Below are 13,320 nucleotides of genomic sequence, written 5' to 3'. Positions count from 1 at the left end.
CAAGTCCAAACCATTGCAAACCCTGAAGTCAATGATTAAAGTCTCTGGGGAAATTTCTGGTGATTATTTTGGGCTGGAGAATGACATCTGGATGCTGGGTTGAGAGACGCTGGGTCTCCATTCTTAGGTAATTTTTTCCTCTTGTTTTTGCGGTCCAACCCTCTTGAAACCTTGAAAATAAAGTCGCTTCCCAATTTTTCACATCCCTAGCTGGCCAGCTCTCCCAGGATACTAACGGAACAGCAAAACAACGGCTCCTTTGGCGTCTAATTCCACATGACAGGCTGCATGAGTGCTGTGCAGTGCAGCTTAGATGCAGAGCACTGGCAGCAAACATCACAGGCCGGGGAACTGCACTCACAGCTGCCTTCAAGGGCAAGTACAAAAAAACCTCTCTAAGCACGTGATGAGCAAAGCAGGAAAGCAGTCTGGTTTCATTTATGGCTGCAATGAAGGAAAAGGCAGCACAGTTTGGAGCACTTTATCTTCACAGGGGGGCGTTTTATAGTCTTTCTTGTCATGCTTCATCCTGAAAAGCACTGTTTGTTCTTTGCCTGTTGCGGGGGTATTAAACATATGCATATCCTATGCACATGCCAGCTGTTAAAGGACAGAAACAAAGCTGCCAAGGAATTTCCCAGGTTCATGACCTTCTCAGTTCTATGACCCATAAAACTTCCAAATCAGGAATCCACCTGTTTTTGCCTTCTGAGTTTCTTCAGTTCACAACCTAAACCCGATGCCTACCCTTCTTGTTTCCTGCTCAGCCCTCAGCCTTGTTCCATATCTGCACATTTATGTTTCATATAAACTAGCTTATTACCTGTATAGAACTTCATGTTTCATCTTAGAAGAAGCTTTCTACTTTGTATTTGCTAAGCTTCCATCTTTGTCTTTTCTCAATCCTATATAAACACTTCCTTTTAAATATTTTTGGCAGTTGGGGCAAAGGGAGGAATTTTTATATTGATTGAAAGCAAACATAAATATAGTGTGACGAAATCTTCAGGGAACACTGAACAGTAGGCCTAGGTACTGGGATGGCTAAAAGACCAGGATGACAGGTATGAGCATGAAATTTCAAGTTACTAAGTACAACAGAGTCCTAAAATTTCTTTAGTCGAATCTCTGACCACTTTACCTCAATGGTTTTCTGTTGATCTATTCCAAGGCCGTGCATCAATCGCAGAACCTGTTCATTAAACTCCCCAATGGATGGCTCATTTTCTTGCCCTTGTGGATAGAGAACAGGTCTCTGTACAGGAACTTCTACGAGCATCCACTTATGCTCCTTGATTTGAGCTATGGTTAGCCGTTTGGACGGGTCTAGGACCAACATCCTTCGAATAAGGTGCTCACAATCTACAGAAAACACAATGTTACAAAAGTCACGTAAATCACCTTGCACTTTGGGGTATTGACTTGACTCATGTGACTTTGTACAATGGTGTTAATCTTTGTACCCTCCACAGTGCCCACTGGAAAGCAGAAGGTCAAATGAATAAACGAATACCTGAAGGCTACTTGTATTTGTCAAGTTCACATGATGAATGCTGGCGCACAAAATTAACCATCACTGTGAATGAATACTTAAGAAAAAACAGGAGGGTGTAGATCTATCCAATTCTGTACTTAATGAACCTTTTTACTGAATTTCTCAACTTACAATATCTAGACACAGACTTAGATTTCCACTAAAGAAAAAAACAAGCCTTCTTCCTAGAAAAAGCAAATAATAAACGGTTCCTTACAGTCACTTCTGAGGCTGATACACTAAGGCTATTAAGTGAGGCTGGAGCTCTCCAAGGGACTGTTGCTATTCTCCGTATCAGTGCAACTGAGAAAAATGTACATGAAACACTAGTCACTTCTGATGACACTAAGTAAACTGCACTGCTGCAACCCTGGGCACTAGCTTATTCTCTGAGCTGACATCATATTCTTTACTACCCCCACATAAACTAGCCTTTTATCACTTGTTATGTTCTAGGCACCATGCTAAGAGCTTTACAGAGCTTAATTTAATTAATCCCCACAATACCCCTTTTAGAAACTATTGTTATTTCCATTTATAGACTGAGGAAACTGAAGCACAGAGATATAACTTGCCAAGGCCAGACTGTCAGTAAGTGGTGGACTCAGGATGAAAACCAGGTGGTCTGGCTCCAAAATCTATCCTCTTAACTACTAGAACATTACTTCTGTTACCAGGAACAAGCAAATTAAGGATAAAAACCAAAATCTAAACTGAGTAAATTTAACTGCTGCCCATGCAGCAAAAACCAATACAAGACTGGAAGGGACTATGGCACTTCATCTGAATTCAACAGTTTTGCTAGTTGGTTTTAAATTTAATTAAAAAATTTAATTTTGTAACTTCCCACCAAAAGATGTGGGAAAATCCATTTCATACTTAGAGTGAAATGGTTGTGAATCTGTATCTACAAAATGCTTCTCTAAGTCTAAAATAAACCTGGTTGTTTAGTAGTGTATTGTTTAGCCTCCATGTGTTTGTATTTTTTACAGTTTTTTTCCCTGTAATTGATATCTAGTCTCCTAGCGTTGTGGTTGGAAAAGATGAGGTATCACCTCACACCGGTCAGAATGGCCATCATCAAAAAATCTACAAACAATAAATGCTAGAGAGTGTGTGGAGAAAAGGGAACTCTCCTGCACCGCTGGTGGGAATGTAAATTGATACAGCCACTATGCAGAACAGTATGGAGGTTCCTTAAAAAACTAAAAATAGAACTACCATATCACCCAGCAATTCCACTACTAGGCATATACGCTGAGAAAACCGTAATTCAAAAAGATACATATACCACAAATGTTCACTGCAGCACTATTTACATAGCCAGGACATGGAAGCAACCTAAATGTCCGTTGACAGATGAATGGATAAAGAAGATGTGGTACATATATACAATGGAATATTACTCAGCCATAAAAGGGAATGAAATTGAGTCATTTGTAATGAGGTGGATGGACCTAGAGTCTGTCATACAGAGTGAAGTAAGTCAGAAAGAGAAAAACAAATACCGTATGCTAATACACATATATGGAATCTAAAAAAACGGTACTGATGAACCTAGTGGCAGGGCAGGAATGAAGATGCAGACCTACTAGAGAATGGAATTGAGGACACCAGGGGGGAAGGGGAAGCTGGGACGAAGTGAAAGAGTAGCACTGACATATATACACTACCAAATGTAAAACAGCTAGCTAGTGGGAAGCAGCTGCATAGCACAGGGAGATCAGCTGGGTGCTTTGTGATGACCTAGAGGGGTGGGATAGGGAGGGTGGGAGGGAGGGAGACGCACGAGGAAAGAGATATGGGAACATATGTATATGTATAACTGAGTCACTTTGTCGTACAGAAGAAACTAACACAACATTGTAAAGCATTTATACTCCAATAAATATATATAAAAATATAAATAAACCTGGGACATTTATAGACAAGGGTAAATGGGAAGACTTGCTGTTCTTAATCTGGGAAATTTTCTGTTTCCAGTTATGAGTAGGAAGGTTAGAATTTCTCTCACCTACATGGAAGGGGTTGCTTATTTCTACGGCTTTTAAAGTGACTCGGTCACTTTATTTGGCACCCAAACTTAGAAAAAGAGAAGCCTTTGTTTAGGCACTCATTTTCAGAACAAATTTTGTAAAACATAATTTTAAGATAAACAGGTTGTTACCTTCTGACATGAAATACGGAATCCGGAATCTTCCTTCTAACACTCTCTGCCTCAAAATTGGAAGAGTCGGTCCATCAAAAGGTAGAGCTCCACAGACAAGGACGTAAAGAACAACTCCCATGCTCTAGGGAAGAAAACAATGCAGTCTCTTTTCTACTGAGAACTTCAAACACTCTTTGTTTTCCTAAATATCCTCAGGGCTCTTAAAATCATATGGACTGAAAAATTCCTGTTTGAATTTACTATTTTCTCAGAATTAAAAAAAAAAATCTGAAATGCTGACCAGTGCAATAAAGCATCCTATAATAAATACCAAAAGAATTAAATTAAATCATTTTGATTACTAAACTTTAAATCATTGCTGATATTAGTATGATAACATCTTTCCCTAGAAATTCTTTCCTAGAATCTAATTCAAGATGCTCTAATTTTAGTCCAGTGGACAGGGAAAGTATGAACTATTGACTACGTGTTAGGTACCGAGAGATTCCGAGATGGGCCAGAGTACCAAGTATTATCATTATAGATGCATTTAACACAGCAAAGCAAAGAAATACCCAAATATCCAGTTGTGGTCCTTCATACTGCTGCCCTTCAAAGACTTCTGGGGCTGCATAAGGGGGGCTGCCACACCATGTTGCCAGCAGTTCACCACTTTTAAAGAAATTTCCAAAACCGAAATCTATTGGGATGGAAATAAATGTTACTTTCATCTGTGCTCTAAAACTATACTGAATTTCTCTAATAATTTTATAATATGCTACATTAACAATATCACCACTATTCACTCTGTGAGAATGCGATGGCATGTATCTTATGATGTTTCCTTAGCACTTAGCACAATGAATAGCAAATATTAAGTACTCAGTAAATATTTGTTGAATGAATGTGTTAATGAATTAAGTTTTCTTCTCAAAGAGAATGAGCGAGAGGCTGGAAAAAGACTTTATCTCTTGTATTTTTAAGGCTGAAAGAAAAATCCACTGATATGGACAATCAACTTGAATTTGATAATCTTAGAATTTCAATTACTCCATGATTAAGAGCTCTTGAGCTTGTATGGTTTATAAAAAAAGAAACAAATGAGTAAAACTCTAAGATATTTACCTAAACACAACCAAGGGACGGGCTGCTCTCACAGCCCCAGGCTAGCAAGATAAATATAACATTTTAAGGCAACTGAGGACAGTGTTTCCTAAGTAACAGCTCTCTAAGTGTTGGCCCGCACATCCTGAATTAGGCAGATACTTATCTGAATAGCTCATTAACATGCAATGGCCATGTGACCCAGCCACAGGCCACCTATCACCAATATCACTTGTTTACTCATTTATGGAACGCGGTGGCATTACACTTCAAAATCGTTAATGGCCTTCTCCTTACGATATTAGTCACACTGAATCTGCAGCTTTGATAAACAGCATGCCCTCTGGAAACACTGTACTCAGATGCCTTCAATATGCATGAAAGTTACAGCAGAAGACAAATGCAGTGAGATTTGGTATAAATGCAAGCTTGTGCTCTTTTGCTAAGCCTTCACATAGTCACATGGTCTTAGTGAAGGAACAAATTCCTGTTGTTTTGTAAGTTAGAGCCAAAATGTCTCATGCTGCAACAGACTCCTGGCTGAAGGATACACCTCAGTGATGGGAACTGGCTCTACTCTGGCTGGTATACGCAGTGCATGGAGAGTGAGCTTTCGGTGGTGCCCCAAGGGGACTGGAACAAGTCTCCGGCGCCAGACTGACTGGCTGCGTGACATGTGTTCAGTCTTTGTGAGCCTCAGTCTCCCCAGCTGTAACACTGAAACATCGTAGTCAGCAGGTTGTTATGGGGATCCAATGAGTTAACAGAAACTCACACTCCACTCACACCCTGAGACTATGGTGCGCTTCTGTACCTTAGGGGAGGCATTCTCTAAGCTCCCTGACATAAGCAGTAGTAACAGACACAGTCATGATCCCCAACACCACAGCCTCATGGCAGAGTACGACCTATGAAGTTAGGGAGACCTACAGCTGATTTCCAGTTTTGCCACTTTCTAGCCTCAAGGCCCCTACGTAAATTATTTAATTTTCCTGAACCTTATTTTCTGTATCTATAAGTGAGGGGATAATCCACCTACCCAGATAGGATGCTGTGAGGATTAAATGAGACTAAGAATGTAGAATGCCTGGAGCACAGCAGATGTGAAATGTCAGCTACCAAAGCCATCATTACCAATTACTGCCTTTCAGAGAAAAGGGTCCTGAGAAAATACACAGGAAGGGTAAAGACAGTGTGGAGAAGCTTAAGCGTTCATGAGAGAAAAGATGGTGCATGTGGGGAAAGAGATGGTGCATCTAAACTTGGTGGAACACAGCTGTGGCCTGTCCTTGGCATCCAGGAGTACGAGGCGACGAGAACACCTCCCTCCACAACGTAACTGCAGTTCAGTCCTATGCTCGGCTTTCCAAAATGACTGTCAGAGAGGTCTTATCTTCTCAATTCCACCTGTAGGACTAACCACTCACATCACATCACAACCCATGTGTCCATATTGATAGGTGTTTCTAATTTTCTAGAAAAACTATACTCTCAAACGATCCAAGGACTAGATGTTCAAATAACATTTAAAGAGGAAAATGTTACTTTCACTCACAGAAAAGCCCAAGAAGCTCTGGGAAGTGTGTTTGGAGATCATGAAATAGGTCCAATAATTGCTGTACTTTAAACCGTAATCACAGGATGAGTTTTAGCACATGTAAGTTGAGAATACTCTCTAAATAGCACTGGAACGTTTTAACGTCTCAGAGCCATTCCAGAACTCCTTCATTCTGATCCTCCCCCGACTCTTGTAGAACGAACTCAAAGAGTGACTGGGACAGAGGTCTGTCAGGAAGGTGGCCTGGACTCTTTACTCCCCTAGGCTCTCTCACTGGACACTTCATAGGCAGGAAGAGAGCAAAAACTAGGAAAGCACCATGGTGCCTGTAGTAGCCTAGTCTCAACCTTGGCTGTACACATCTGGGACAAAGAAAGCATCCTGTTACCTTAGAAGAAAAAAGGTACTAAACAGATGTTACTTCTATTTCCTGTAGGTAACTGAAGAAAACAGGAACTTGAGTCTGTAGGAACATTAAGAGAAGCACCGAAAGAAAATCAGGTTCATTAAAATTATTATAATAGCATTTATGTAGATGTCTTCTATAACCCTGTCAAAGCACTTAAATATTTTATTTGTAATCATCTGATGTATGGGTTAAGGAAAGCTTTGGAGTCAGGCAAATCTTGGGTTTTCCTCTTAGCTGTGTGATCTCGGGCAAATTACTAATTTCTCAGAGCCTTGGTTTCCTCATTTGCAAAATGCGGACAATGTCTACACTTCACAAAGTTATTATGAGTAACATATACTCACAATAAGTGAGTATATGTAGATAAGTACACTTACATCATAAGTAGATAACATAATAATGCTTTAGGCATGCTATTGAAACAAAGCAGGTGCTCAATAAACAGTAGCCACTGAGTAAGCTACTCAACAGAAGAGAAGAATAGCAATTCTTCTTCTTGTTTTACTTATCTGTCTTCTCTATCAGACTAAACTCCTTGAGAGTAGAGAAGGGGGAAATGACATATGTCTGTTCCCCTAGGACTTAGTACGCTGTCAGCACACAGCAGCTGTTCAACAAAGGTTTGCTGAATGAATATGCTGTCATCGTGTCTTTTAAAAGTGCCAGAAGCTGACCTAAGCTCTCCTAAGATAATTTCTTCTTAGTAACCCCATGAGGTATCCTTATTTTAGGAAAGAGTGAGGGTAGAAAGTTAAGTACCTTGCTAGAGGTTACACTAAATTGCAGACTTACCAAGTCTGGCTACAGAGCTCTCACTGTTAACCACCTTTATGTCTTTCTCTGGTACAGTGATATGTAGCTATTTTTGAGCAGGTTAATAATTGTCAGGTTTAAGAAGTGGCAATGGGAAAACACTTAAAAATAAAAGCCTTTTTATTTCTTCACAGGAATCTGGACAATTTGCTTCATTCACAGTCTGCAGCTTTCTGCCTAAAAGCATATAGTGAAATGAGGGGCGAGCAAGAGGGTTGAAATACGAGAACGGCAGAGCTATGCAGGATTTTTTTCTTTAATGTTTCTTTAAAAATTTATTTATTATTTATTTGGCTGCTCCAGGTCTTTGTTGCCACGTGTGGGATCTTTAGTTGTGGTATGCGAACTCTTAGTTGCAGCATGTGGGATCTAGTTCCCTGACCAGGGATCAAACCCGGGCTCCCTGCATTGGGAGTGTGGAGTCTTAGCCACTGGACTACCAGGGAAGTCCCAGGATTTCTTTCTTATCGCTATTTATTCATGTGGAATGGTTATTTAATGTTTCATCACACCAACCAAATTCATTGCTTCCTTCATTAAACATTTGAGTGCATACATGTGTCAACCACTGTGCAAACACAGAAGATAGTCTCATAACAACAGAGAATAATCAAAGACCCCACATTATCACCTGACTTTTGAAAAGCATTATGAAAACAGTCACATGGGCATTCCTCTCTATGCTAGACCCAGACCCAGCCTGGCTTTGCTGGAAAGGAAAGTTTAATGTCTAGTTTAATGTCTTCTCAAATGTTCTGATCTACAAGTTAATACCTCAAATGATGGCTGCTATGTCCCTCAGACACTTTTTTGCTTCCTGTTTCTCTGTCATAGAATGTATGCCATGCTATGTTGGATTCACTTTGATAGTTTTAACTTTTAATTTCCAAATAGTTTTACAGAAGAGTTGCAACAATAAAGTGAGAATTCCCTATGCCCTTTATCCAGCTTCCTCCCCTAATGTTAACATTTTACATAACTCTATTAGTAAAATTATCAAAACTAAGAAAGTAACACTGGGCTTTCTTGGTGGTGCAGTGGTTAAGAATCTGCCTGACAGTGCAGGGGACATGGGTTCAAGCCCTGGTCCGGGAAGATCCCACATGCCTCGGAGCAACTAAGCCTGTGCACCACAACTACTGAGCCCGTGCTCTAGAGCCCATAAGCCAAGCTACTGAGCCTGCGCACCACAACTACTGAAGCCCGCACGCACCTACAGCCCTTGTTCTGCAACAAGATAAGCCACCGCAATGATAAGCCCGTGCACCGCAACGAAGAGTAGCCCCCGCTCGCCGCAACTAGAGAAAGCCTGCGCGCAGCAACAAAGACCCAACACAGTCAAAAAAAAAAAATAATAATTAATTAATTAAAAAAAAAGTAACACTGATTCAGTACTATTAATTAAACCATGGACTTCATTAAGAGTTCTCCAGTGTTCTCTCTAACGTCCTCTCTCACTGCAGGGTTCCACAATGCACTTAGTTGTCATGACTCCTTAGTCTTCTCTAATTTCTAATAGTTCCTCAGTCTCTCCTTGTCTTTCTTGACCATGACCAGTGCTGGTCAGGTATTTTGTAGACTGTCTCTCAGTTTGGGTTTGCTGGATGTTTTCTCATGATTAGATTAAAATGATTGCTTTTTGGGAAGAACATCACAGAGGTGAAGTGCTCTTCTCAGGGCATCATATGATGGGGTGCAGGTATTATGGCTTAATTATTGGTGGAGTTAACCTTGATCTGTGGATTAAGGTGGTGTCTTTTGGGTTACCCCATTATAAAGTTACTATTTTTCCCCTTGAGATTAATAAATAAATATTTTAAAGATATATTGAGTCTATATATACCCTGTTTCTCCTTAAACTTTCACCCATTAATTTAGCATTCGTAGGCAGATCTTGATTGCAGCAACGATTACTGTGATGTTCTAACGGTGAGCTTTCATTTCCCTCATTCCTTCTACAGTTATTAATTACAACTCTTCAAGAGTTGTCCCTTCTTCCTCTCTTATTTATTTACTCATTAAACTATTTGTTTATTTTTTACAATACTGTCATATTATATTCATCATAAGTATTTATTTTATTCTTTGGGTTATAATTCAATACTATTGTTATTTATTTTGATGCTTAAATAGTTCCAGCTTTGGCCACTAGGAGCTAATTCAGGTTGGCTCCTGTATCCTTTCAACATGCCCCCATCCTTATAAAATTTCATTTTAAGTATTTCCTTATCTCTTGGTACCAGATGTTCCAGGCTCATCTTGTACTTTCCTGCCCCATCCCATGAATCAACTGCTTTTCCAAGGAGCCCTGATTCCTTTTTTTTTGTTTTGTTTTTGCGGTACGCGGGCCTCTCACTGTTGTGGCCTCTCCCGTTGCGGAGCACAGGCTCCGGATGCGCAGGCTCAGCGGCCATGGCTCACGGGCCCAGCCGCTCCGCGGCACGTGGGATCCTCCCAGACCGGGGCACGAACCTGCGTCCCCTGCATCGGCAGGCGGACTCTCAACCACTGCGCCACCAGGGAAGCCCTAGCATTATTTTGATACTATTTTTATTCATACATGATTGACTAAACAACTCTGACAAAATTTTGAAGGTATAAAGAAGTTTTTTTCCTCTGCGGTAATTTGTCATTTGTATGGGAGTAATTGGTGGGAGTAATTGCTTGAACTCTCACTCATAACATACCTTGAATTTGTCAGATCAATCAAGATTTTCAACATTTCTTGAGCACAGTAGGGAAAAGACAAATCTTTCTCAAAGAACCTCTTAGCTTCACAATTTTAAGATATGAAATCATAAGAAGTTTTTGAAACAAAATGACAACTAGTCCTTCAACATGGTGTATGAATTATAATCAAATCCAAAAACCATTTATGTCTTGCCAACTTTGGACTAGGCATTACACACTTGGTATTTTTTGTATATATTATCTCATTTAATCATGATGACAGCCCTGTGAGGTATGAATGTCCTTACCTTACAAAGGGGGAAACTGAAAGTAGTTAACCGAATTGCCCAAATATCTACAGCTGCAAGTAGCTTAGCCAGTATTCAAATACAGGGCCTTTGAACTCCAAGCCAGGTGTTCTTTTTGTTTTTTTTTACTATACCACAGAAGTTCTAAGAACATCACTAGTCAGAGAAGTTGTTTTTATTTTTTTTGTTGTAAGGCCTCATAGTCAGAGAAGTTTAATCCAACTTAAAATTGGAGATAAGGCTGTTATAAACCCAGGAAAAATTCTTTACATTATATAGAGATGAGAGATTTTCTAATTTATCCCTCTGCTAGCAGAAGTCGACAAGTGAGGGCTTTCTCATCTCTACAATATTGAATGCTATGTTAAAAGCATCCTTAATAAATGAATGGGAATAATTAAGATGTTTGCAAAGTAAATGTCAAATATACACCTACATTCATTTTAGAAATCTATATTGATTTTAAGAATGTGTTAAAATAGACACATCTTGTCCTTTTCATGTGAAGATGATTTATGTTCCTATCCCTACAACGCTAAGGCATGTACTCCAAGTTTTTACTTTAACGTTAGTTTTGAGATTTCCTGATATATCCATATTTTCTCACCTGGTTTCTGTGTGGCCTAAAATGTTGATAGAAGAGAGTGTTTGGGGTAGAGTCTCTAATTACATTAATTAGTGTTGACTGACTCATGGAAATCAACTTGGCCTTAAAAGCTGAGTCTTCTAATTACCTCTTATCTAACTAGTAACAGACCATGGATATATTTGAAAACAGTATTAGAACTACTATTATTGTTTTCTGCTTTATATTTTGAAAGTGACTGACCTGAATCTTCATGATAACAAAAATCAATTATTATTACTGTCGTCACTAAATCACATAAATTATCAGTGCCCAATCGTCATTAGCAAAGGGCTAACGTTTTAGGAATAACAGGGCCTTCCTTACACAGAGTAAATAAGCTGATTACTGTCTGATGGGAACAAAGCACATTAGTGAATACTGTCGGAGTGAAATAGATCAAACATTAGCATGCATACAAATCATCTGGGGAACCTGCTAAAATGCAGATTCTGATTCAGTAGGCCGAGGGGTGGGCTTGAGAGTCTGCACTTCTAACAGACATCCCAAGTGATGCTCATGCTGGTCCCCAGACCACTCTTCCAGTAGCCGGGAAATAAAGAATGAAACGGAGGTTTTGAAAAAGATACAGGTGTTAAACAGTTTGTCGCTGTTTATTGTTGCAAAATAATTATAATTACTAAGTACTTTCAAGATTTAATATTTAAATAACAAAGACCAAATAGAAGTCGTTAGGTAAACAATTTAAATCATTATTTTAAAAAGGAAAAAAGCAACCAAAACATTGAAAACCAGTCTTCAAGCTAAGAGAAAGTAAATGATTTCTAGGAATCAACACAACCAAGGCAATTTTTAATCTCCAGCAGTGTGTTATAATGTCTAATTTATAATTTTAAAAATCCTCCTACAGAGAAGCAGATGGTTTTAGGGTTAAATTTATCCTTGTTTCTAAAATTACCAGTAGAATTCAGATATCCAGTCTTGCTGAAGAGTTACACATCTTTTGTAGTTATTATAATAGGAACGAAGAAGACAATTATGAGGAAATGAAAGCGGACAAATGAAAGGTAGTAGAGTGTGGAGACGGAGCTGATCCACTGCACAAACTGAATACCGATCAGCCAACGCTGACGTCACTGCATACCTTGTTGCCCACCAGCAAGAGGCCAGCTGCACAGTTTACTTCCAAACACCAGTCACTCCCTCCCTACCTGACAAGAGGACACAAGAACAATCATCACAGTTGAGATGAAATGTGATTCTGCTGACCACTGTGAGACATCTATTTGTTCAATGAGAGAGTTCAGTGAGCTAAGAAGCAAGTAAACGCTCTTCCTCAGCCCAAAATGGAGTGGGGGAGGCGGAGGGAGGTGAAGAGGGGAAACACAAAACAAAAGGAAACAAAACCCTTTGAGCTGTCTTCCATATTCCAGGCTTAATGTGCGGCTAGTGCTAAGTAGGCTTGAAGGATAAAGACAAGGTCTCATTGTGTTTGCTGATGCAAAAGCTCTTTGCACATTTTACATAATACTAGTGGCAGGAGGATAACAAATGGAAGACTTTTAATAAATATTTCACTAACAAAACCTGCTTCAGCCTCTCCCACCCTTTTTCGGTTCCAGGGCACAAAACTAGAATTATATATACAGAAACCCTGTCTCAAGGTCTTCTAATAAGCAGGAAGGTTGTTAGAAGCAGTCATGAGAGATGATGGGCTACTCAGAGATCATAGGTCAATTCAGAAAGGAAGCATTCCTCTTGGGCTAAAGACAAGTGACTTGTGATGCACAGGTCAGATTAATCAGGCTTATATCACATTACTAATTACACTGAAGGTCCCTCCAAGGGAAAAAAAAATTAATTTACATCAAGCAGAGACAATTTAGAATATAAATGATAAACTTTCCTTGTACCTCTGAGATTTGTATTAATAAGGCTTTAAACCTGGGTAATTAAAAAAAAAAGACACGGTGGGGGGGTTATATGGCTATCAAACTTTTCAGAATTTGTTTTCACATGGAATCAATTATACACTGAATACAAATAATAGCTACCTTTTATGAGTGTTTACATGGTGCCAGGAACCTTAATTAACAATTTATTTGGGACTTCCCTGGTGGTCCAGTGGGTAAGACTCCATGTTCCCAATGCAGGGGGCCTGGGTTCAATCCCTGGTCGGGGAACTAGAT

General features: G+C 39.5%; 1 protein-coding gene across 5 annotated transcripts in view; it reads right to left on the bottom strand.

Moving 5' to 3' along the window:
- Window positions 1-13,320, bottom strand: part of SIK2 (salt inducible kinase 2) — a 134,207-nt gene that overhangs the window by 29,424 nt on the left and 91,463 nt on the right. For all 5 annotated transcript variants that reach the window (XM_033434629.2, XM_004273424.3, XM_033434633.2 and 2 more), the window contains 3 exons: window positions 4,259-4,383; window positions 3,702-3,825; window positions 1,142-1,362 (listed from right to left, as the gene is read on the bottom strand). In XM_033434629.2, coding sequence (XP_033290520.1) covers window positions 1,142-1,362; window positions 3,702-3,825; window positions 4,259-4,383 — 470 coding nt within the window. The remainder of the gene's footprint in view (window positions 1-1,141; window positions 1,363-3,701; window positions 3,826-4,258; window positions 4,384-13,320) is intronic.

The sequence above is a fragment of the Orcinus orca genome, chromosome 8, assembly GCF_937001465.1.
Source record: "Orcinus orca chromosome 8, mOrcOrc1.1, whole genome shotgun sequence".
Taxonomy (NCBI): Eukaryota; Metazoa; Chordata; class Mammalia; order Artiodactyla; family Delphinidae; genus Orcinus; species Orcinus orca.
This window is presented reverse-complemented; position numbering and strand designations above follow the sequence as displayed.